This window comes from Anopheles stephensi, chromosome 2 (genome assembly GCF_013141755.1).
Source record: "Anopheles stephensi strain Indian chromosome 2, UCI_ANSTEP_V1.0, whole genome shotgun sequence".
Lineage (NCBI taxonomy): Eukaryota > Metazoa > Arthropoda > Insecta > Diptera > Culicidae > Anopheles > Anopheles stephensi.
Genome location: NC_050202.1, coordinates 47,496,663 through 47,523,442, shown reverse-complemented (window position 1 = coordinate 47,523,442; position 26,780 = coordinate 47,496,663). Strand labels below are relative to the sequence as shown.

Genomic DNA, 26,780 nt, shown 5'->3' with positions numbered 1-26,780 from the left:
GTGTATGTGTCTTTCTTTCCTGCTTTCTCCTTGCGCACGTACGGCGGCTAGGGTCGGAATTGATCGACGCTGGCTGGAAGAAAGAACCCGTGGCAGCTGTTTGAACCGTTTTGTGGCCAGTCGCTGCACGCGGTGCGCAGTCTACGCAAACATCACCTCCACGCGGTCCGTTGAGCAGCGCAACCCACATAAGGAAGCAACAACAAAAAACTAAAAACGGCTAATGACGGTTGCACTGTGGGAATTATAACTTACAGGATTCAAGCGATCGAAATTTTAAAAAAATACGAGGTTTGATAATTAAACAATCTTTGTTGTATATTTCGTTCTGAAATTTAGAAAATACGGAATAAATGTTCGGTTTGTGAAGAATAACTGTGCCAATATAGAGGAAAGAAAAACCCTAATTTTCCCTTAGTAGTATTTTGATATTTTATCATATATTTAAGGATTTTTAATTACACATATTATTCAGCAGTATTTTTGAACCAGAAATTGAAATAAATATTATAATTTCAAAATCAATTGAAAACCCGTAAAACAAACTTTGGACACAAAATAAAAACATCTGGAAACCAGTCCAAACACTGTAAAGAAAAATTACCCAGGATACCTTATAAATTGTTTTCATTTTATGACCTTTCACTATATTCACAATTAAATTGAAAATATTAGCAATGACAAAATCTTAGTAACTAGATAGGTTCATATTACATCGATGGTATCAAAGACACATGGCAAAGTCGATGGAGTTGATGGACGAAACGGTTTTATGTGTTTTTTGCCTTTTTTATCTTTTGGATTTTTAAACGGTTTAAATTTAGTATATTTTTTAAATTACACCCCGATGGATGATAATTCAATGTTTGGCTTGATTCGTACGTAGGAAATTTATCAAAAAGGTTTAAAATATTCTGTCACCAAAAATCTTTCCTCACTACACTCCGCACTGCACCCATAGTGCCCAGATCCTTTGATAAAACTCGGTGCAAAGAGGAATCGAAATCCCGTCGCTGCCCTTCTCCCTTTCGTGCCCTTTTCCCGAGAAAAAAAAGCAGTTGTTTTCGTGCCATCTCGCTCAGGCACACCCTTCGCACCGCACACCGCCTGTGCAGCTTTCGCGAGACCGTGCTGTTGCTGCTGCTTCTGCTGGGTCGCGTACGATTCGGTCTGCAGCCTGCAGCAACTTGCATATGTTCCGGGCCCTTTTCAACCGGCTCGACTGGCAAGGGGGACAGATGAACAAAGCGCAAACCGTTAGGAAACCGTCGACAGGCGGCAGACGAGTGCAAGCGAAATGTGTACGTATGTGTGTGTGTGTGTTTGTTTGTGTGAGGTTGGGCGGAAGAAAGAAGAACCTGCCCGCTTCCGAAGTGCGTCCGACACACACCCAACGCACAACACGCGGTCTCACTTTGGGCAGTGACGTCGACCGAGTCGGTGCATCGCGTGCAGTCCGGCAGTGCCTCCGATCCGTGTTTTCTCCAACCGTGCCAGGTGATCCGTTGCATCCAGTCTCCACCATACCCGTCATCGTTGTAAGTGATCACCGTGCAGTGAATCCGTGCCTTTCATCGGTGTTGATAGAGTGGTTGTTCGATTACTTCTCCATGATAGTTGCGTGCGCGTGACAGAATGTCCGGTTGAGTTGCCGTCCTCAGCAACGCACCCAGTGAGTGTCAAATTTCAGAAAGCCATCTTCACGGCTGCCACCATGCCAAAAAGCGTTCCAAAGAGTGGTGACAGATCCGGCCCCTGCCGACGTCCGTCCGACGGTGCGCGTAAGCGAAAACGAGGACCATCTCCTTCCAGTCCGTACCGTCCCGTGGATCGTGCCGCGACAGGAAAAAGGATATGCGTTCCAACGACGATGGAGTCACCGACGGGCGTTAGCTCCACCACACCCGACACATCGCCCACGGCAGGACGCGCTGCCGCCACGGACTTTATGCTGGCAGCACTCGGACGCATTCGAGAGCTACAGGACGAGCTGGATTTTTTGCAGAATGACCCATACGCCGAGGATACGGACGATGAGGGAGATCAACCCGGCGACGGGAGACAGCCGGCGCAGCCGAACGTGATCGGTGGCCGACAGGCGGAAGCGATGGGTTGGGCCGTTTGTGCCCGGGAAACGATGCATTTCCTACAGCGCGAAGGCATCCCACCGGACAGTCCTTTGATGGTGAATCTACGGCGACGGCTCGTCGGTCGGTTGGACGAACCGGACGAAGGACTTTCCTGCTGAGGCGTTGTGTTGTTGTGTTGTAACACAACATTTCTAGTCAAACCGGGACGACCGGTGAAGGATGGTAAGGGACCGGTGTCGTTGATGTTGCTCGGGATGGAATGGTAAAGTAATCGGAACCGTCTGGTGGGATTCCATTTTCAGGTAGGGATGGCAGATGGCTGCAGCACCGGGCAACAATACAGATACAGCACACCTTCAAATCCAATTCTTCAAAGAGGAAATTCTAGTCAGCTGTTTGCAGAGCGATGGATGTTTAGCAGTAGTTTTCTTTTACCTATTATCCACCAGAATCGACCAATAAAGCTTCTACCAAACGTAACGAGATGACTTTTCTGTGTTGTAATTATTAGAAAGAAAGAAAGCAAACGGATGTTCTCGTTTTACACATAGGATTCGTTTATTTGAAGACGTTTATATAAATCGTTATCATACAACTAGAAAACATTCTAACTCGTTTCACGACCTAAAGATTAGTTTAGTAGGTAGCAGTGCCTTTCGTGTTGCGGTTTGGCAAGCGCATTGAAATTGTGCGTTCATTTCTTTCACCTTCCTCTGTTTTTGTTTATAGTATAATAAATTCATCTTTGTGTGCGGTTGGCATTGAACAAATAATGGATACCATTTCTTTACAGGTTTTATTTTAGCTCAATTTGATTTTCAGTTTGATTTCTCTTGTACTCTTGCTTTTCTCATGCACTGAGCGAAATAAGAATAGGGCAGGGACATAGTAAGGATTTTGTTGGCGAGGTGGCCATATTAGCTGGTTTAAAACAAAAAGGGAAAGATTATCATAAAAATAAAAAAACAAACACTCCCAAAATTGGCTAGTTGAACGTGGAAATGGGGAAAAAAACATTTAATAACCACTTGTAAGTTGATAGTCGTCTCTCAGAAGGGCCATGTATCAAATCCCGTTTAAACCCTCTCCTCGTGTCCTGGACTCACTCTCAAGCTACCGTAGGTCGGTAGGTCCAACCCTCTTGAGGTTGAAGTAAAATGGAACAAGTAAGGTTGTAAAGTAAATTAAACTAGAAAAGTAGAAATCCTTCCTTCCTGCTTGGCACTACAACCGTGAAGGTTCTCAGCTTGCCATTTCTGGCTCTCTGTGACTTGCTTTTACCCGTAGCAAGGTAGTTAGCCCTACGTACTGGGAGGCGGTCTGGATGGGATTTGAACCCCGGTCCTGTCAAGTGAAGACCGACGCTGCCCTCGGCAACCGGACCGCCCCATAGTAGAAAGAAGAAGATTAAAATGGCCCTCTCTCATGGCGTTGATACGTCCGCCAGAACGGCTGGGATAATCGATTGACAGACCAAGGCGCTGGACCATGAGCGCTATCGAGGATAGTTGCAAATATATTCTTGACAGTATAATTCTAAGCATACGAAAAATAGAATTTATTTTTAGTCTATAAAACAGACATATTTAAACGTAAGGGCGTGGTAGTCCTTAATGAATATAAAAAATGACATATTTTTGAACGTAGAATGAATCTTATGTCCAGAAACAAAATTCCAAAGGTCCACTCTACCAGAGATAGTTAAGGCTGTGAACATGATGCATTCTTACAGTATAGGATCAAAAATTTTATCGACCAAATAAAAAGAAGTCTTTGACAAGTTCTGCTGAAAAATTGATAATTCTAATAAACCTTTGAGGAACTGGAAAGAGAAAATTCATGCGGCAATATGCCCGTCCATCACGAAAAGAGGGAATATCCAGCAACGGTCACAATTTCCCAGGACAAACAAGCCACTGATGATTCCAATCAGCAGAGGAACATATTCGATTCGAAAGCCTTTAGTGGCCCTTCTAAAAAGTCATAAACTGACAGCAATGCACAAGACATTCGGAGTGACGGTGGGAAGAACAGGCCATAGAGTAGCTGTTGCCACCAAAAATCAGTATTAAGGAGAGACCTCTGCCTGCTACCCGATCAGTGTGGCGCTCAAGACTACTGGTAATACTTAACGGCCGGAAAAAGCAGTTTGCAGTCCTACAGTCTGCTCTTGGTAAAGGAACAATTATACAATAAATAAATCTGGAAACTGATTTGTGATGCTAATGCCATCCTGGAGATCCCAGACAATGTGGTTCTGCTTAGGACCGGTGTCAATGACACCAGCCTAACTCGAGACGAGGCATACTGCTGTAAGTACATGTATCACAAAAGTGTGATTTTTCCAACTTCACTTCTGTGTCTGTATCACAGGAGAAAACTTAATAAAAGCTACGAACTTTAAGTCGATTGCCCAAAGCAAAGGAAATGTCATGATTCAAACATGCTTCTACGATTTGGCGCCAGGTAGCGCTAACCGTATGCACGCTTGATCCTACAGAAAAAGTGCCATTTGGCGTTAACTTTAAATAGTAAAAACGTCATAATTTCCCCTCATCGTTACTTTTTCTTACCATCGAACATTACTTCCAGGTAGCAAGCATACTGAAAAATCTAAACTCAATTCAATACTTTCGTATCTTGGTAAGCAACAGCTGTCGCATTAAAGTGTCCGATAATAGCAACTTTAAAGAAAACTTAACCCATCCATCATCCTTTAGTATTCTACTTTATTGAGATCTTTTGTCTTAAGGAAATAAATTTAAATAAAATATGTGAATTTTTTATCTTGCCGCTTCAAATCATAACATCAAAAGACTTAAATTCAGAAACCCAAGTTTTCTTAAATCCCGGAAGAAAATGAATGTGTAGACGATGTAACACTATTCTTATTTCGCTCAGCAGAAAATTTTCCTTCCCTATTTTTATTGTTTCGCGGCCTCTCCTTCCAACCGATAAACCCATCCCCACTCGTGTCTTTTCTCATTATCACCTTTTGCTGATCACGATTCAAGTTTTCCAATAAATAGACCCGCTCAAGGACTTTCGCCGACGCCCGTCGTTCAATATCGCACGTGTAACGGCTTGAAACAACGCGGCCCAGCCTGATGCGAGAGTATTTCGCTTCCTTTTGCTTTGCTCCCGACACAGGCCGGTCAGTGGTGCTGGTGGTGGGCAAAAAGTTTGTTCACCTTGCACCACCAACGAGCCGCCCGACAAAAGGGAAACTGACACTGGGAAACTGTGGAAAGCTGTGTTCGATGGCAAACAGGTGATATCACTCCTGTTCCTTCCAGTCAAGATTGATAAAGTTTCGGTGTTGTGTCGCTGTCGGTTACTGGGAAATGTTTGTGATGGGCCAGTGGTAAACATTTTTGCCTTAAGAGATTTCTTTTCATATCCAACTGCTGCTCGCCTGGAGTAGATAGAGGGAAAGAGCTGAAGTTTTTTTTCCATATAGAAGCCTTTCGTTTGACTTGTCTTTCTCGGGAAAATGATACGGGAGTTCGAGGAATGACGTTTGAAATGCAACAAACAGTACCGGCTGACAAGCTTCCGGGAGCAAGTTTTTTTTCCCGTAGGAAGTAAGTTTTTCCGGCTTTCATATGCAACTCCTAATCTTTCCGATCCTTAGCAAACGAGCATTGTAGTTCCTATGGTCCTATGGAAATGCAAAGTTCATAATCTTTACCCTAACATCAATCGCACCTTTTCCTTCGTCGTTGTCGATGACAAGCAGTGTAATTGTACGTGTGCTTCTGCTTATGTGTCTGATTATATGCAGCTTTTACATTGCCAATCCCTCCGGATGCTTCTGGCCGTTTCGCTTGTGCGGCTCCTCCGGCAGCTGATCAAACTGCTGCTTCTGTATGTCCGTACGATCGCGGCCAGTCACGACCAGACGCACAAACTTTCACCTCTTCCCGTGAACGCTCTGCACCGACAGTGACTTCCGGATGCTGTGATGCTGCGAACGGCGAATCGTTGACACGAAGCTTGTCTCGCAAGCGTTTCCAGCCGACGAGAGACCGATCCGGCGCTGTACCGTCATGGGGCGGCAGCACAGGTAGCGATGAAAGTGTTGCCGGAACACGCCCGACACGCAGTACAGTGCGACCGGATTGATGCAGGAGTTTAGGAAGCTGTTGAGAAAAAAAAGATGGAGAGATTGAAGAAAGAGATGAATGAATTATGCCTGTCATGTACACGGCTTATTTTAATAAAAGAAAATCATTGTCTAGAAACTCTTGGTAACGTCCCCAATCCTTCTCGCTGTTTTGTACATGTAGTATTTTACGAGTATAATAAATTATCTAAATACATTCCTTCCTGCAGAGTTTCTTTAAGGCTATAATATTTTTTCTACACAAAGCAGTTGTTAACAGGAAACACGGCTTCTTCGATTGTCACCTCCTGAAGTGTCAGTGAAGCTCCACAGGGAATCACAAGGCCCAGTACATCCAAATAAACGCAAAACTTCGACGACCACGACGTGTCACTGTTGTTTGCGTCATATGTCCGAACTGTTGAAGTGCCGCAGAATCAATCAAGGCTTTCATGTCTCCATGTTGCAAGGAAAGGTACAGAGGCTGGCAAAGGCTTTTAGCAGTAATTGTACGCCTCTGAGGACCTACCACAGGCAGTACAGACACAGGCATTATCTCAAGGTGGTGAGCGTAATCTGACACGCCAGGCGCCATTTACGCAGTGACAGAAGATGGAACATTTTTTATTGTTTCATGATATTTTTTCTATCCTTGTATTGTTGGTTGAATAAATCATGCTAAACAAGTTAAACATAGGACTCGCGAGTGAATTTCGGCCTTCAGCTCCTTTCAATCTGACTGTACAACTTCTACAGGTTTTGTCGAATGGTTTCTTTGACTTAGCTTATCTGTACCTGTAAGGTCAGTTCTTCGTACAGGAAAACAGTCCAGCAGTCAAAAACAGATCTAGAATTTGCTTGACTTCAGCGAACCTAATGAATACGAGGCCTATTTCTGAAACCACGTTACCAAGTACCAAGTTATATTCTCGACATTTCCACACGAGATTCTCCAAGTCTGTAGGTCTTACCAGAAACACACTATTTGACTGTGCATTTTACGCTGAAGCGCTAACAAGCGATGATTTTCTGGTCGGAGAAGGCATCAACGAGATTCATCTCGAGCCTTGCACCAAATCATTTAGAAATGTAATACTGAACCTCTCAAATGAACGCTTCCAAAACAAACCAAAGTCTATTCATTTATCGCCATACAGCCAGCGAGTCAGAATTAACATTCTGCTACGTTAAGCCAGCCATATAATGGCTTACTAGACATGTACTTCTTTATACCACGGAGTTGGATAGTCAATCCCAGTCGGTGGACGAACGATCCTGGTGGGATTTAAAAACCGTGTTTAATGCCGGTTGAAGACCAGCGCCGCTATCACCGCAACAATCTTCGTCTCGGAAGACCGCGCATACTAGTATGAACGTATAATAACTCAAATGATCCTTCACAGCCGAAATTCATCCACAAATTCTGAGTGTTGCAAAAATTTGCTTTACGCTCTGAAGTTGCCGTTTTGTTAATTGATAAATGACAGGCCGAGACCTCCCGAGATTGTAGTGCCAAGAGAGAAGAAGAAAGTTATTGCTACCAGTACTACTTAATATTTCCCTGTTATTGCCTTGAATATTGTGTGATCGTGACCAATGCGATATGCCAATACGACATTTAACTCTCTAATGAGTAAAAACGAGGTGAGTGAGTTAAAACGAGGTAAGTGAGTGGTTAGTCGGCACGGAGAGTTAAATTACCAAGGAGTTATTTAACTCATGAGTGAGTTAAAACGCAGTGAGTGAGTGGCTAGTCGGCACGGAGAGTTAAATCAAAGGTGAGTTGAAATAACTCTTCGTGATGATTTAAATCATTTAATTCATTTAAGTCATTTAAGATCAAGATTTAAGTCATTCACTCATTCACACTCATTCACTTCATTCTACTATGGCTTAATTCTTCCGTCCATGGATAACCAGCCCTCTTTATAGGATCTGATGATTCTCGTTAATGTTGTGTGTATGCTGAAATACATTGAATCTCGTTTCTGCCGTGTGTATACTGACGCCGTTGTCACTTCGACCACCCAGTTAATGAGTAGACTGTACTTAATTTTTGGTATGTTTACCAAACATATTTTCCCCAAAAAATTTATTTTAAGCTACCAATTAATCCCATTTCAAGCTACGCTGCTAGAAATGCTTTGCTTGAAAAAAGTTTAATAAGCACGAGCGATACGGCCAGACCATTGGCCAGATCCGGTTAAAGCCCTGGCTACAAAAGCACTAATGTAATAAAAATAAAACTGTATGGACCTACATACTTAGAAGGTTGCAAAAGTTTCAGTTAAATTTATTTCCAACAACGGATACTTATTATTACATGCAACATCAGCAAGAACTTTTATTTTCACAAAACCATAGCCCACAGGAAGGCACAAATTGAATAGAATGTTAACAAAAAACCCAAGGAAACACCATTTCACGATTATAAATTTCAGTTTCGGTGGCGTGCTTACGCCAAATACCATTAAAAATGTCGAAAAACAATTTCCATTTCCACAGGCACAAGTCAATCAACGGGTTCAGCGTACAGCGTGGGAAAACTCGTAAACATAGCAGTCTCTCTCTCTCTCTCACTCCTTCTAAACGATGTTAACAAACTCCCTAAAGAAAGCAAAAGAAAAGAAGGAAAATTCCAAAAACCATCACGCACAACATCACGCGAAAAGCGCTGACTGAGCGAGCTTTGATCGTTGGCACTAATTATGGAATGAGAAGCGGTAGAGTAAATTACAACTTCCGTTCTTCGTGAGGATGCAAGAACTCTCGCCATATATCTCACCGGCGTCGAAGAAACTATGTGGCAAAAGTAGATGAAAAGGGACAGAAAGCGGCACCAATGAGCGAACGGAAATAGTTTCAGACGTGTACGAGCGTTAATGAAATTCTTGGCCGCTCGCCCCGATTGCCTAGCCTCCTAGCATGGCACAGGCGGAAATGTTGTCGAATGCTTTAAAACATACCTTGCCATGTGGATGGGATATTACTCGGACGGAAGGTGGTAGCCAGCCGGAGTGATTAACAGAATTATGGCAGCCATTTTGCTTTCAGATCAATGGCAATTAGAAAGTATGCTAAAGGTCGGAAAAGTATGTCCCCTTGAATGGATCCAACCAGCAGTGCAAATAAACTTCAATGGATCTTCACGTGGTTTGCGCACGGGATTACATTAAATGTACGACACACAAGACACTGCCACAGTGAGCTTTCAGCTAATGTATGATGAAATGAAGGCTCCGTAACATGCTCGCGGCACGAAACTGATGCGTACTTCCAGGACGCTTTCGTAATCGATGAAACTTCACCAGTTAGCGGATACGGTTTTCCGACATGCAGTGCCGTGAAAAGTTTTACCCATCATCATCACCAGGCCCTGCTGGCGCTTCGGGAAGCTTCCATGCGCTAGTGTGTAGCATCAGTTGCAGTATTCGGGCAGGAACCTTGGTATGATGGATCCCATTTTCTTCAGGCTATCCCGTCCATCGTATGCCAAAAAATGGCGTTATCGAACGGGATAAGATTTATGAGTTGCTTTAGTTTAGCCCACGCATCAATCGGTCCCCGCATCAACGTCGGAACCAACCATTTTTAAATCCTCCCCTGGGAAAATTCTACCAAACTAAACTGTTGGTAACACAGCGCAGCACTTGCAGTTTTCACCCTTTTGTATGATGGATGTAGTAATGCATCGTATCGGTAGTCTGCGCACCATATCGATAAATCCGATGAAGCGGCCTGTGATGCGAACAAAGGCGAGCGCCGAATAAAAACGCCCACGGGGAAGTGCTGGGTAGAATCAATAGACGATAGGCAGCCGAAGCTGCCGTCAGGCTGACACAGCAAGCACAAGCAGTATCCCAGCAACGGTCCCAGAGCCAACTAATAGGAAGAAATTCCTTTCTTTTCTGGGCCAAAGGAATGGTTTCTATTGCAATCAACATTGATTCCAACAATTTCTGGTACATTATTTACGGGTGGCATTTATCGTTGGCTTCGTTATTTAATTAATTTTGCTATTCAATACTTTGATTAACATATTTAGATATTATATATGCTTGAAACACACATCGACGATTGTTTGCATTTTTTTAAGTACATTAAGTCCTTCAAGTCAGCAATATAGTCAAACCGTCAAGGGTGATTAAAAAAAGCTAATCAAACTCTTGTAAATTTCGAGCAAATTTTTTCTCAAGAATAAGAATAACTACATTTAATGAGCAAGTTATACAGCTGACAAATTTCAGTTCATCAACCCGTGGAAACATTAAACTTCCCCTATAATAACATTAGTAAAGTGCTACAGATTGCAACTCTACCTGTAGAATGTAGAGTCCAGAAGAGGCTTGAATTCAGGATTCTTCAGGATATCAGTAAAACGGCAAGTGTTGTCTGAGTGACACTCAGAAAATGTAATCACCCTCGAAGACTCGAGTGGTGTCGATACAGGCGCCCAGTCGATTTGAAGCACCAACTCATTGGGCACTGCTATGGCGCCCAATTCGGATTGAAGTTGTATCGTAAACGTGTCGTAAACGAACCTCTACTATACAAATCCACTCTTACTGGAACAATTTCAACGAGCAGAAAAGAAATGCCGATATTAATTGCAAAGCCAACATTTTGGACAAATTTGATGATCACGAATCGATTCCTGCCCGACAAGTATATATCAACACGCCTATTATATATTATATGAATATTTAAAGAATTCTGGCCGACTTGATACGCCTATGAGCGTTTGGGAGTTCCCCCACCAACGGTAAGGCCTCAATGTCTTCAACGAGCAAGTAAGGAAGATTTTCACCTCGATTCTTCACGACTGGCAGGACAGCTAAATTACGAATGATGATAGTTGGTTTGTTCAGCCCATGTTCACTATGCCTGCAACCTATGTATCACTGTCTTCAAAGTAAAGCTTAGTAAACTATAGTAAAAACGATGACAGAGGCACAAGAATTAAAATAAATTCAGTCACAATTAAAATGCTGGGTGTCAGCCATCGCCGTTAAAGGGTCGTTCTCACTGTTTGTATGACTTCTAAGATCTCTTCTAAGACCTCTGTAGTAACATTCTAGGAGGGATATTTAAGTTTACTTCAGCCGATAGATCAGTTGCATCTATCTCATCGACAAAGAGCTTAAGCAGAAAGATGCAATAGGGCATTATCACGTCTCCTAGCGAGTGTATCTAAGCCAATCAACAAACAACGAGTAGACAACAAACTAAAGGACAGAACTGAACTCAATAACGGAACGAACAAAGGATTTTTACGACATTTATAAACAGTGTTGTTCATTAAGTTCTCCAGACCAGCGACGAATTAATCCTTATATTTTGTTGGATTTGTTTAAAATATCACAGTATAGCTAAGATGTTAGTAGGGCAAAGTTAGGCATCAAAATCTGTTATACGGTGTAGTATTTCTATTAGTATTTCTGTATTAACTTCTCCGAAGCAAATTTTTTTTAAATGAATCGGACAATGACTGCCAGAGAAAATGCTTGAAAATGCCTGAGAAGTAAACTGCTCTACTTCACCTTGAACAGATTCCAGAAATGGCTAAATTATTTGTAGAAAAAATATTGAACGTGGCATTTCCTTGTAATACTCTAGATTTGGATTACAAACTCATCGATGATTGATTTCCTAGCAATAAGCATAGAATTGAAATCATTTTTAGCCAAGGTCTACAAGCCAATATCCACATCAGCGTCTTTTCACAGAATAGCCCTATCGATATTATTTTAATAGCTTAGTCGTTATTTGATTTAACTGAATATCAGCAACCATCTGACTCATCCACTTCTTCCTTTCCACACGCAATTCAACATCGTCAATCATATCTCCGAGGTACATTATATTTGACATAAAGAGGGTGTGTCATGTGTCGACAGGGTGAGGAAAACGAAATACCAATCATACGCACTGCAAATTCACAAAACTGCACTACGATACATCAATAGATTTCAAATTGAGAGTCCGGGGAATTTCCTTAAATTAAGAACTATGAACAAAGCTGTTCTACCGCACCATACGAGATCTGATCGATCTGGTGTAATCTCAAGTCCATGCCCCATAGCTTGGAGCAAATCTGGTTTGCTAGCTGTAGATGCGTGCCGAATATGAAATCATTGGATCTAAGGCGCAATACCCCAAACCAGCATGCATGTGGATATCTCGTGGGATGCTGTACAAAATCAAGGCTACCGTACGAGCGAATCATACCAAAGAGACCGAAAACAAATATTTGACGAGCTTTTCCATTGGGAGAGAAGCTTTTCGGTTCGTTGGTGAGTTTGTGAGATGAAGATTCTATTTGCAAGTTTTTGTGCCATGAGTACTGAAATAAAGATAAATTATATCGTTTTAATATATTACTACGTGAGAAGATTCCTATGAGCATGAGCGACAGAACAAATGAGCATCATTTGTGGACGATTTATACCACACTTAAACACACTAACGGAAACGAAATACCCAATAATACTGAGCGTTCATGCTAAAAAAGGCATTTCCCCAAGGCTCGTCTGTCTCGTGAAGATATTGTAGACGCTGATACTTCTTAGTCCAGATGATACATAAAGCTTTTTACGACGGCGCAAATAAAGACGCACGAACCTTCATCATAATCATCACCGCAGCCAATCATCGGCAGTTGCCAAAATGCCATCCAGAGTCCATTGTTCACGGACGAATTCAGGGTGTGTCTGTAGATGGATTGCAACAAGCATGACGTATTTGTCTCGGAATAATCTCTTCAATCAAACCGATCGACTGACGAACTTTTTTTGGCATTATTTACCCTGAACAAACGATACAAAATGCTGCTAACGAATGCTCGTTACGGTCAAATTTATGTCCACCAATTTATGTGGGCGAAGGGAAGAAGTAAAGCTTTACACTGATTTTTTGATTGGAAGATTACCTGCAAAAAATCTTTTCCTATGAATTGAATTTGTTTGCTCCACTTGCTTGAGTATGACTGTTAGATATTACAACTAGATTCAAATAAAATAAAATTCAAATTACCTTTAAGACTTATACTTATCCAACAACATTCAAGCTAAACATAAAGCCTTCTTTCTGGGTTAATAGGAATCGCTGGTTGGGTTCACCTGCTTCTCAAACAAACCTATAAGTACTCTCTGAAGTCTAGATATAATCTCATCCTTCGACTGTGTAGAATAGAACCATAAATCTGGTTTACAGTCTTACGCTTTTAGTACTGAAGCACTCTGACAGGTGAAAGTACTATAGCACTTGGCGCTTAAATGTAGCTATAAAGCTTCAATTATAGGTGTAAACAGTAAAAAAAAGGAAGTTAACGGTGAGCGTTAAGATTTATTGTACACATTGCCTATCGTTTACGGCAAGAAAACAATTAAAAGACTCCTGTCCTGTAACTGACACGATAAAAAATGCAATAAACCGTAGCATAACATACATGCCGCAATTTGCTGCTAAAAAATATTGCAGGAAAGCTTTTGTCATATTCTTTCATGGTTCCAAAATAAATAGGAAAGATTTAGAAAAGATAAGCTACTCATTAGCCTTATTTTCCTATATCCATTTACAAACTATCAGAATCAAGTGTCAACAATCCGGTTAGTAACATCTGATTCAAGTAACACATTTTGATCACAATTCAAACGATACGCTGCATATCCCATCACATAGAAGTCAATAATTGATGCATATTACATCTTCCGCTTCAAAGGCCTCGCGGCGACATGGCTCGGCGCGGTAACGGTGCTGGTGGCCAGCAGCGATAGGGCTTTACTAAATTAAATTTTCAATCAAGCACCCAACCTACAAAGGAGCTCATCAATCGATAGGGCTGGCGCAAATAGTAACTGGAGACTATGGGGTGCAGCAGTGTCGCTGGGGGCTCAGAAAGTTAATTAGCTGTTAGTTACTACAAATTTTACATTTTGTGGTAGGGGCGGTTTGGGAAGGAAATGCCCGTGCATAACGATTGATGTCCTGTCAGGTGTGGTGTTAATAGTTATAATCGTTTACCGACCCGTTCAAATTAATTTACCGTCAGGTGCTTTAATTTATAAAGGCTATTTACAAAGGACTTGGTTACTAACTATTCAATCCGAGTGCCAGAAGTGAAAGTCTAAAACCTCCCGAATATGATGAGTCAATGAGTAGGAGCAAGATTTATTTGTATATTTGTATATCTCGTCTTTATGCTAGATACTAGTACTCAGTTAGTTAGTTCACCGTCCGACATTCAGAGGGCGTAGCAGATTTCAACGGTTGGTGATCATTAACAGCTGAAGGTCAAACGAATACAAGGATGCTCCTCGAGATAAAAAAGGCGATCGTCCGAGTGCCTAAAAGCATGATACTGAGGAGGCTTAATGGAACTTTTAGTATCTAAGCTAGCCAAATGGCAACGGACCACGACTTTGTCAAGCACGAATAAAGAATCAATTTGACCAAGTTATGTGCAATCGATTTTGTGTGCGAGTTTCCCGAGACCCCGTCATTGGTCCTATAAAGTGATAAGACACATCTTTTACTGGCACACAGACACTTATTTGTTGTGAGTACTTCGCGTCTTGTGGATTTGGAGAATGTCTATCGGCGTATCGGCAGTGTCATGAGCTTGAGGGAAACGGAACATAAAATCGATGAAGTAATCGGTCTAAATAGCTTACGAAAAGGAATTCTGTAGATCTTTCAATGAACTGCAGCTAACCGTATCAAATTTACACTACAACTAATAGCTTCCACTGATTTTTCTTCAGGGAATGGCTTGACCGAATTGCTTACAACTAGTAATTAAAGCCAAAAATAAGTCACTTTTGTGAATCACCAACAAACTTCTAGTATTTCAGTTCGACTAAGGAGTAGAAAAGGCACACAAATTATAAGGAACTAACCCGTAGAAAATCTTGTGTAGAAATGAACTATGGAAGAAGCACATGAATATGCAGGACAAAATAATTGAATTAAAACCCACAGTTTGTTCCATGTAAAAAGTATATAAATCATTTTCATTTGGTGTTGTGCAAGATAAAGGTAGTAGTAATGTTTGTGTATTTTTTTTTAATTTTTTAAATTGAATTATATTAAATCAAAATTAAATAATTTTTTTACCGAGTTTTATATATTCTTTCTTCTTATAAAATACAGTTTCTATTTCATCTAATTTTTATACCGTTTTAACAAGCATATAAACTATTTAAGGGCGGCCCGGTGGAAGACAGCGGAGCCAGGCTTCATTCGGCAGGACCGAGGTTTAAATCTCATCTGAGCCGTTCCCCTGTAGTGAGGATAGACTATCCAACTATGCGGTATCTTATTTTTAGAACTAGACTTATGTCTAGTAAGCCAGAAATGGCAGGCCTGACCTAAGAGACCGTTAGGCCAAGAAAGAAGAAGAAGAAGCTAAGCATACTTTCACTGATTTTTTTTATATCTTTATTCAGCTAATGAACATAAGAAATATCTCAAGTCTCAGTGATGAATAAATACAGCAAATATATGGTAAAACTTACTACAATCATTGCAAATGTTAATAGAAATTATTAATATATCAATCGAAGTTTTTTACAAGCTTTGATGAAAACATCTACCAACTCGTTATTCATTTCATTCATGTAATTAACGGTTTATTAATATATTTATTTTTATGTCCTACATGACACATTTCATTTCACAGCTCAAATGGTAAATATAGACCGAAGATGTACCACGTGACAATGAAGCGACAGCCAAAGTCAATGTAGCATGACAATGCACGACCGTGCGCCACTAGTCGACTAGATGGCGGGATCCCGTGCGGTCTCCAGATTAATTGATCATCAGCGACAAATAAAGGGGCCCGGGTCGTTTGCAGTGTCATCGGAAGACGAATGACTGGCACTTGTCACACTTCTACACCCACAGAAGTCTAGGGACAGCCGTCAAACCTTCACCGAACCGCAACCGGTGCTAACTCGGGCGATAAAATCCCCACCGCCGGTTAACCCCACCGCCGGTTTACCACACCGACCTGTAAATCCTTTTTCTAACATCCCCCCCACTGCCCACAACCACCCGAACAGACTTACCTGAGACAGAAGCCGGTGATGCGGAAAATGTGCCAGAAGTCATCGTAATCATCTTCGGCGTGCGGATTCAGATGGAACCACAGCTCGACCACGTGATGCGGCAGAAAGCACACGATGAACACTATCACGAACGTAATGACCATGCGGGCCACGTGGCGACGGGCACGGGCCTGCGAACGGCTCTGGGGGCCCGCATTCTCGCCCGGCATCTCCCGGGCGCTCGTGTGTAGCCGCTGCGCCATCAGTACGTACAGGATTCCGATGATGGACAGCGGCAGGAAGTAGTAAACGATTGAGTTGAGCACCGTTTTGTACCTGTGGAAGGGTGGGTGAGCAAGCATCAAGCTATCATTAGCATCATTCATGCGGACGGGAAAATGATAGGACTTTGTTGTTGGTCTCGTCATGTCTTTGAGGCCCCCGTTCAAAGCAGTACTTTGCAAACAATGGGATTAGATGATTAACAATTTGTCAGGCGGCCCAGACATGGTCCAAATTTCTCGAACGAACTCATGACATCTCCGATGATAAATTGCACTACAAGCCCTCCAACACGGTCCAGCTCGCACTTACTTGGAATAGTTGGAATCCTTCTTTCTCGGACCGAACGGTGAGCAGTATTCGATGGTTTTGTTCGACAGATGCACAACCACCACCTCGGACATGACGACCGACGGTATCGCACAGATGATGGCCAGCACCCAGATGAGAAAGGCCACGATCACCGTCAGCGGGCGCGTCTGTAAGAACCAGGGTGAAGCAAACTTTTAGCCCAAAATAGAGCCGTCACGCAAGCAGCCGGTAAGTACGTGGGTTGGAAGACTCTGCCGTTCGGGGGATTTTGGAGAAAAGCATATTACCTGCAGCTTTCGAAGCGGATTTACGATGGCACAGTACCGGTCGGCAGACAGCGCGGTGAGCGTAAACACGGACACACCGATCGAGATTTCCTCCGCAAACTCCGACACCCGGCAGAGGGCATCACCCCACGGCCAGGACTCGAGCGTGTAGATGATGGAGGCGAGCGGTACGCAGATCAGTATCACCAGCAGATCGGCTAACGCAAGCGAGAAGATGTATCTGAAACCGGTGCATGAATAATAACAATGAATATAGACTCATTTATTATAGATTTAGAGGTAATAAATTAAATGAATTACAACAGTGAGGTGGTGCGAGTGAGTGTAGCAGGGTGGTTTTTTATTAAACAAAAATGGAATTAGAGAATGCTATGATTTATATAAATTGACTCAAAATCTGTCGTCAAATGCATGATTATGTCAAAAGCTCAAATTTCCAACTTATTGGGTACGTCTTGTTGTTATACGTGTATTAAGCTAAAGTGAAGGTCGTTTAGCGAGGTTTGTTTATTTAATAAAATTACGCAGCAATAAGGAAGTATAAAAGGGTAGTCTTAAATAATTCAGTTGATTTCATAAGCAAATGCTAATCATTGTGGGAAACGTCAGGTTTGTGTTGCAAGCGAGAACTTTGTTCAAGGTTGTTTGTCGGCCGGTTCTATTTTTAAAAGCTTTAAAGTTCTTTATCTTAACCGAGTGCACCCGGCATTAGGTGCCCTTTCACGGTTCGAAGGAACGAACACCTTTCAACTTAGGTGAATAGTATACTGTTTTTTTAAAGCAGTTGACGGCCAGGTCTTCCTTAATAAATAAAAAAAAGTTTTTGACCTTCAAAGCCTAATTCTGTTTTGATTAAATCTTATACTTCCCTGCCGAGCTCATCCAGGACAAGGTGCCCTTTCAAGGGTTTGGAGAAAGAAATGTCTCCCAAACCATCGTGAATTGTAGTCTGTTTTATAATATTGTTTTAAGCTATATGACCAGACTGTCGTTCATGAATAAAAAAAATCTTATACTTCCTTAAACATTTTTTTCTCATGATTCCTAGTTGCTGATTTAAGACTGTTATGGAATAAAATAAGTTTTGTTCAAATCATGATCATCAAGAATGATTAGAACTTTAAGTTTTGTCTGGAAATTATTTAGAAAATTCCATTATTTTTCATGAGTTATCTTCTGCTTCTTCTTCTTTCTTTGCCTAATGACCTCTTGGGTCATGCCTACCTTTTCTGGCTCACTTGACTTATTGATACCGCAAAGTCAGTCCTTTGTATAGTCAGTCAGTTGGATAGTCGGTCTTTCTTATGGGCGAACAACACACCACACATTCAAAGACATTTATTTTACCTTCCTACAGTCTTATTGCAAAGTTTCATGCCACGGGAGAGTAAAACCATTCTAAAGGTGCTGGTGCCAATAAGGTTCCCTTTCGGTGCAGATTGTACTCGTTTGATAATCTAGTTTTAAGCAATACGGACCTGGTCTTGATGAATAAAAAAAGGGCAAGCAAAATCATTCTTCATATTAATTTGAAGCTAATTGACAGGCCCCAATTTTCTGGATAATGAAAGAGTTACTTTTTGTTATTCGATGAGAACGATCTGGACGAATTGCTAAAGAAACAAGTTTCAAAAATGTATTAAAACTATATCACAATAATAAGCGTACTAGTTCTAGAGTATGTCTTAAATTCAACTCGTCAAGTTTTTTATGTTTAAAAATAAGAACCCATCTAAACATTTGTAGGAGGAAGCCATCTGTCGACTGTTGACAAATCTCGACAAGGAAAAGTGTCAAAAATCTCTGAGATATCCTGAAATGTTATGTCTGTTAGTGCAAATGTAAGTAATAAATGGTTTGCGCCTAGCGGTTAGACTATTCGCAACACCTTATCAGGATTCTTCACACGACCAGGATGAAGACGATAAAATAACTATTTTAATAAACTTTCAGGCTTGAAATAATCGAATCTAAAGCAAGCTATCTCTCAGCAACACGAAATTAAATTATTCAACAGCTACAGTAAAGTAAACAACTCACAAACGACACAGCCCTACATTCAATTACCACGTACGACACTTAGTTCGAGCATCCTTCAAAATTTTAAAATTAAAATTCCCTTCCAAGCACCGCGAGCAATTCTATTTACTAACTATAATTACTATCCTGCTGCCGGAAAGCCCGCCAAAGCCCATTCGCATCATCTATAACTAAGGCATGACATAATTCACCGTTCCCTAAAAACCATTCACGTGCAAAAGCTCGTACAGCGCAACACCACTCGCGTTGCTCGCTATTAGTGTATTCCATTTAGTTTGTGCGGAAAATGCGTGCCCCCCCGTCAACGCAAAATTATTCGCTCGATTGCAACCCGCACGTACGTATCGTAAGACAGGAATCATACCACTAGTCGTACGCTGCTTAAGGGCACTTTATTTTGTTTACCGAGTGCGGTGTACACGAGCGTTCCTCGGGCAGGTCTTTCCGCCATTAAGAGGAAGGTTCTGTTCTTCACCGTACACCGCATAACGAGAAATAGACTGTGGGTTAAGCAGGTGACCTTTGCGCGGTGAAGAAGATTAAGTTCCGTTTTCTGTAACGAACGAGCTCCGGCTGGGTGTGAGTGTGCAAAAACAAAAATGGAACACCAAGGGAAAACATCCACCAGCATTCGGTATGGTTCGTCACGTTCGCTGCTATCAATTGCTTACACAGTAACAACATCCTGTCGAAGAGGACGAGACGAATTTCACGTCCGTAATGTTCGCAAAGCTCCACTAATACATCTTCCCATATCACACAAGTCGTGTGGGAAACTCTTTCGCACTGCTGCTTCTTTGGAAGGTTTGCTCTCCGAATGCCTTGGCCGTGTCGGTAGTGTTTGGTTGGGAATGTATTTACTTCAGGCACTTTTCCATTTTTTTTTTCACCCTGCACATGTGAGGAAAAACACATAACAAATGGCACCACACCAACTAGCACTAGCGCCTCATTGGATGATAATGAGTGAATGAAGCGTGTGTTTGTGTGGATGTGACCTTAAACGAACGCATTCTCATCCCAACAATCAATCACTTGGCCGACTTCGTTCTTCTTCCACTCTCGCCCTGAAGCGACTCGGAAGCGCACGAAAAACAAATGTACGAGATGTACGATCGGATCGAATGGTGGTTGAATATTCCTGGCGGCACCTGGGCTATGCCAGCGCCCCAGCAGGCCCGAGAGTTTTTCACCTTTCAGGTTGTTTTGTTGGGTGGGAGAAAAAAAGAGAAGCCAAACAACAACAACAAAAAGCTCCACAACACAAAACAAAGCCAGGGAAAACGGGAATGCAGAATGGAAATGATGAACTTCTTTTTCTCTTTTTTTTTTGCTTTGTTCGCTCTCCACCTTTCCGGAAGCCAACAATCCCTTCGAGAGAAATGCAAAAAGGTCTCGCCGGTTGGGGCATTTGGGGTTTTGGAGTGGGCAGAAGACACTACGAACCGTACCACGAGTTGGTTTGGGAAGCGAATGATGCAAACATCCTCACAATGATTTGCAGTACAAGGTTTTCGGTAAAAAGTCAGTTGATCGGCACACACAAAACCCTGGTAAAACAGAATAGGCAGGAAAACAGAAAAAATGGAGATTTGGGCAGATGGGAGAATAATTTACACCAAATTGGCAACATCTCAGCATCCGAGAATGGTGCTTGTGGAGCAGAAACAAAAGGGGTTGTGAAGTTTACCAGAGAATTGCCAGTTATTTTTTATCAAACAAGCCCTAAAGTCCAGATTAGTACCTCAGTCCATTGCAACCGGCGGATACAAGTTTGGAGTGGCTTCTCGGTTGAGGAAGTTGGTTTGAATTTGTTTGAAACAAATTTTAGCAAACTGGTACTTATTGTGCTAGGATTTAAGACTGAAAATTATCAACAATATATTAATATTAAACTAACCCAAAACCAGTTAAATCCTGCTTTAGTAATAGAAAGGAAATATTGTTAACAATAAAAGAACGATGTCATGCCGTAATACTGAAATTAAAAATAAAATATAAATAAATAATAAAAGATCGATTGAAACAAAATATGATGGAACATCATTTTAATCTGCCAACCGGAATTAGATTACTCATAAGCTCATTCAATACTTTGATCAATAAATACTGTTATATGTAAAAAAAAGTGTTTTAATGCCCAATTACACAAAAAAAACATCGTTTTGTAGGAGGAAATATAATTTAAATTTTTTGTTGTTGCAGAAATTTATCTATCATTCGGTTTTTTCCAGAACTCACACCACATTCACAGAGAAATTTACAGGGTTTACTCAGCCAATCAGTCAACGTAAAACTCCCGAATGTTTTTTCTATTAAAATTCACATTGCCATCCTGAATCTGTTATTTAGCATCCTGCATCTCAAAACAAAATTTGAATCGGTATAACAAAATAAGTGGTTTGGCCGCTTCACTTCGCTTTAATTCCGACTGGTAGATCTATAAGTTAGTTTGATTTAAAAATAACCACGGTTATGTACAAAATGTTAAACTTTTTCGATCTGCTTTATCGCTTCGATAAAAATTAGACAAAGTCGAGAGAGAAATGGGAAAGAATCGAGAGAGAGAATGAGCAAATATTAAGAAAGAATTGACAGATAAATGAGGATAAATAACAGAAAATTGCGAGAGAAATTAATCTCATCTCATCTCATCTCATCTCAATTTCTCTGCCTCATTTTTCTCTCATTTCTTTCTGATTTCTCTCTCGATTCTCCCTCATTTCTATTTCGAGCATACCCCAATTTTCTCTCATCTCTCTCCCATTTCTCTCCCGATTCTCTTTCGAGCCTCTTATATTTCTATCGCACATATTTCTCTCTCGATTCTCTTTAAAAAAATTATCATTTCTCTCTCGATTTCTCATTAATTCTCTCTCGTTTTTCAGTCATTTCGGAAGATTCTCTCAATTGTCGCTCGATTTTCTCATTTCTCGCGACTTCCTCTCAATTCTCCCAAACTTCTCTCTCAATATGCTCTCATTTTTTTCTCGATTCTTTCCCATTTCTCTGTCTCGTGTCGAAACGGTGTAGCAGATTGAAAAAGTTTAGCTTTTTGTACGTAACAACGGTTATTTTTTCAATCAAATGAAGGTATAGATCTACCATCCAGAATCTAAGCAAAACTAACCGGCGACACAATTTATTTTGTTTGACCGATTCATTGAGATGCAGGAAGCCAAACTACAGGCAATGTGAAATTCAGACACTTTACGATGACTGATTGGCTGCGTAAACCCTGTATTGTGTCAATCATGGCAGGAACCTAGCGGAATGCTACCTACGTTGTGGTAACTAAAACATAAACCCTCTATCGAATGAGTAAATAATTCTGCAAGGCTTATTTTCCCGTTATACCAGCAAATATTTAGTTTTGATGAAATGAATAATTCGATGTGGACTTTGTTTGAAATTGATCTTAATTATAAATATTTTTAGAAATAATCATAAATTTAGATTTTCAATATTTTCTTGTCAGTTTCTGAAAACAAATGTCTTTTCAATATTGTTTAAAATTGCATTTCGACTAAAATTTCTAATAAAAACTGAAACTATGTAAGGTGATTTAAACTTTTTTTCACAGTCAAAATTTGGGAACAAGTTCCCTGACAATCTGGCATTTCCTTTTCACTCACACTAGATACCAATTATAATGCACAGTCTACATTTGGATATGAAAGCTTCCGCCAAACAATATCCTTTGTGTCTAGTCTCGCCAGGGCGTCGCAGTGCCCGGATAGCTCTGAAACACTTTTGTTGTTCCATCAACAACACGGAGGTTTGAAGCCCAATCTCAGCAGAAACTCGACGGGGGTTCACACATACATTATTCTTTGTGGTGCAAGAACTATAGTTTGATGTTTGGTGGTGACAGCACTGCCAGAGTTAGAAATCTAGAGTCATTGACTATCGCAACTTTTGAGAGGTTTTAGGCGAGACATCAGATAAGCACTCTCCAATTGGGAAGTTGAAGTATTTGGATTTTATTATCCCAAGAGCTCCTCCGAGTTTCAACACAAGAGAGAGTGAGTGAGCTTACGAAAATGGCACGGAAAAGCTTTTTCTACCTGTTGCGACAACTTCCGTTGTCGCATAGAACTCCATAGAACCTTTGTTGTGTGGTTTCGGAAACCATTTTCTTCTACCCTGATTGCCTGTGTTGGTATGAACTGCTTTCATTCTATCTTTATTTTACTCAAATTATTCAAGACTGGACAGTCGGTTTCTTTCAACAATAGTTGACATTGTATGGTGATAAAAAATAACAATATCAATCTCAAATTATCTCATTGTTTTTTGAGAACTTTAGCTGAAAACAAAAATAATTGATTCTTGGAGATTTTCAGGCAATTCGATTCTACCTAACTTAAACCTAGATTCCTCAGGAGGAAATTGAAAGAAAAATTACCAAATTAGCATTAAGGAAATTCCATTCCTTCCAATCATTTTCTTATTGATTCCATGCAAAGCACACAATCTCCTGAACTGGAAGGAGATCCACGTCATGTGTGGGTGTGTCCTTCTCTGAATAAGGCAATGTTTTGAGTCCTTAATTGTGCTCCTAGTTTGTCAACAATGGTGATGCAACTATGCCGTCTGATTGTCTGACCTATAATTCTCAGATGAACCTCAACCATGTTAACTGCATCGATGGTAAACCCCTCGACCAAGTGTTATCTGTAAAAGTCTTAGGGGTATGGCTGTACCAAGGCCTGAGCTTTAGGGGACACTCTGATTTTTCAGACCCTCTGTGCATGAAGGCTCTATATAGTATTCTTGTGGGACGAATACTAGAGTTTTCGAGTGTTGTCTGGTCGTCATCCTCTCCCATCCTGAGATTAGTACGAGTGCCAAAAGCGTTAACACGTTTCACACTTTGAAAGATCTTGGGAGAAGATCACCAATTTCCTCCCTTTCCAACTTGATGTCAGATAATGGGGTTGGAAAGTCTTTAAACAGAACGATTCACATCCTCAATCCTGCATCCCAAGCCTCTTTTCTCATCAGAGTCAAAGGGCTGATTCATTTGGAAATAGGACTCTACGTTACGGTGATCTCTGACTCCTACTCTGAGAAGGATTTCAGTGTTACCGAGCAAGTAATCATTCCAATCCCTAAACCTCAACAAACAATGGCCAGAAACCAGACTCAGAAGCTGTACGATCAGGTGCTGACCAAACCGTCTGAACGATGGTTTCCGCTCGCGGCAATGTCCCTAGGCAATTTTCATGTAGCTTAATGACCCCCGTTTTCGTGATGAATGAGATCTATTAAGCTTTCATTATATTAAAATAAAATAAATATCCAAATAATCGAATCTACCCTATTGAGCCCAGTTCTGTCTGCCCAATAGAGAGAAAAAGGGAAAGAAAAACGAAGCGACAGCTAAGGACATCAACGAGCGAAGAGCTAGTGGAGTTTACTGGCAAAAACAGCGAGCGCAAGTTAATGAGTTGTAGCAATAGTGTTACAGCTTCGATTTCAACCACATTTAAATTGCAGTTAAAATTGAAACGTCTCTTCAAACGTGTCGTATTAAAATAGAACGGGTTGCTGTAAGAGTAGCCAAAATATGCATGGTTTACCTTTTCCATAGAGTAATTGTATTTGCCCTGCATGAAAACTTTCCGGCGAAAAAAAAAACATAACTCCTTAATACTCCTAATGGTTATCGTCAACATCGAGCCCGTTGAATAAAAAAAGTAGCACAAACAACCAACCAAGCTTCCATTTTCATAGCTGTAATCGGTTTTCACGTAAAACTCTGTCCGGTTCGTAAAAGGTATTTTCCTACAGAAGTCAACTATTGTTTGTCAGCTATGATGTCCAGCTCGAGGGAGCGTGGATACAAGTTATTTATAGTCCAGATTTGGCACAAAAAAAAACCCAGAGACCTGAGCACACTGCACCGTGCACATCAAAAGCACTAAATTGATTGATTCCAAAAAAGTTCGTATGATTCAATTTTCCATGCTCGTCGCTGGTAACATTTTGGAGGTGTTAGGGATGGAAAAGCTTCACCGTGGTGTGCTTTTGTGAATGGAGACTCCTTAAAGCAATTCTGCTAGATGATTTAAAGCGTTAAAGTGTGGATGGTTGGTGGTTGTAGATTGGTCGCTTCACTTACGTGTTGGGAATGTTGCGCATCGCCCGGTGCCGCAGAAAGATTACCACCAGCGTCCCATTGCCCACGATGCCCACGATAAAGATGATCGCAAACACGACGGGCACAATGTACGTTTCCGGTCGCTGCTCGTACGGCACATAATCGTCCACGATCACCTCGTTCTGCAGGATGTCCTTTATGTGGGGCGTTCCCTCGCCCGGCGCAGGACTGGTCCACGGTGAGCTGCCCGCCATTGCATCACCGGAAAGCAAGCGAATTGACTTCTGTATCCGATTCACACCATCCATCCCGTCCAGCAGTGTCGGTTCCTCGCCGGTAAAGCTTTCGTTCAGACTTCGATAATAGCGCAGGAAGGACATTCTGGGTGATTGGGTCGTGCGACGGGTGAAGATTTGAATGTTGGCCAATATCTACGCCAAGCGAGTGCACTGGAAGCAGAAAGGAGAACAGAAAACTTGAAATAGTTATCACTCTAGATTTGTTGCATCCTACGGAGAAACATAACGGACGTGCCACTTTCGCAACAAAACTCGTCGACCATGGCGCAATAGTTCAAAGGAGCACAACAAGTTGTAAAATATATCCCAACTGAACCACGGCTCCGGCCCACATTGCCCCCATCGCAAGGTGTCCCAATGTCAATTTGAATACAGCTTTATTCGACGGAAAACAACATATCGCACACGCCATTGGACAGCGCATTCCGACCCGAAGGGGACTGCAACATGAACCCTGCACGTTTAGGGTTTAGAGAATGGGGCTAGAAATCGCTCGTCAACCAACCAAGCGCCCACGGTACATTGGCGCTGTGACCTGCTAAAAACTGACCCCCCTGCTGCTGCTGTCAATCGAATTTCTAAACACGTGCCCGACCCCGGTTGTTTTGTATGGAGCCTAACATTCGGCGCTGTTGCAGACACCCTGCTTCCTTTTTTGAGTACATTGGTTATTTATATGATAATTTGCTTCGACGCTGGACCCACACGTTGCACTGCTGTCGTTTGCGTGGTAGAAAACTTTTGCATAAAAGTTAGTGAACAACAAAAAACCGAGGGAATTTTACAAATGTTGTTGTGATGCAAGCCATGGTAAGCCATAGTTGGACGTGGGATTGGAACAGCGCACTATGCTGTGTATGTCACCGTAGCACGTACTCGGTGGGGTGAATAGTGCGAGCGGATAAAGTGATTTTTTGTTGCTTTACTTTTGCCATCCATTAAATAATGGCTTTTCCTTTTAAAATTTTACATTCGAAGAGAGATTGCTTTTCCTAGGAAAATTTGCACGTGAGCTTACGCGGAACATGGTAAATTTTAATCGGGGGCTGAAAAGCACGCACACCACTATCGACTCTGTTGTATCTTTTTTAGACTCAAATTGATAACAAATTCTTGCCTAATGTCCTGGGGTTTGAACAATCTGTTGGACAATCCAGCACTTGGCTATTTTTATGTTTACTGAGATTAACAACTTCAAAATTTCTAAAGT

General features: G+C 41.5%; 2 protein-coding genes across 5 annotated transcripts in view; one reads left to right on the top strand and one right to left on the bottom strand.

Moving 5' to 3' along the window:
• Positions 1–1,149: 1,149 nt before the first annotated feature.
• Positions 1,150–2,570, top strand: LOC118507049. 2 transcript variants are annotated; one of them, XM_036045010.1, is made up of 3 exons: positions 1,150–1,538; positions 1,618–2,312; positions 2,393–2,570. In XM_036045010.1, exon 2 carries the CDS (start codon positions 1,715–1,717, stop codon positions 2,246–2,248), a length of 534 nt encoding a protein of 177 aa, XP_035900903.1. In that variant the 5' UTR covers positions 1,150–1,538; positions 1,618–1,714; the 3' UTR covers positions 2,249–2,312; positions 2,393–2,570. The 2 variants fall into 2 exon arrangements, with proteins under 2 accessions (XP_035900903.1, XP_035900902.1); XM_036045009.1 differs by having other exon boundaries at positions 1,150–2,312.
• A 3,282-nt stretch (positions 2,571–5,852) lies between these two features.
• Positions 5,853–26,780, bottom strand: part of LOC118507048 (neuropeptide CCHamide-2 receptor-like) — a 62,124-nt gene continuing 41,196 nt past the window's right edge. For 2 of the 3 annotated variants that reach the window (XM_036045006.1, XM_036045007.1), the window contains exons 3-7: positions 25,293–25,720; positions 17,126–17,345; positions 16,839–17,029; positions 16,266–16,580; positions 5,853–6,232 (exon numbers count right to left, since the gene is read on the bottom strand). In XM_036045006.1, coding sequence (XP_035900899.1) covers positions 6,004–6,232; positions 16,266–16,580; positions 16,839–17,029; positions 17,126–17,345; positions 25,293–25,651 — 1,314 coding nt within the window. In that variant the 5' untranslated portion in view covers positions 25,652–25,720 and the 3' untranslated portion in view covers positions 5,853–6,003. The remainder of the gene's footprint in view (positions 6,233–16,265; positions 16,581–16,838; positions 17,030–17,125; positions 17,346–25,292; positions 25,721–26,780) is intronic. The other variant, XM_036045008.1, reaches the window with a different exon arrangement.

Excerpts from the sequence above, each read along its gene's own strand:
- LOC118507049 (XM_036045010.1), top strand. The coding sequence starts at position 1,715 with ATGCCAAAAAGCGTTCCAAAGAGTGGTGACAGATCCGGCCCCTGCCGA.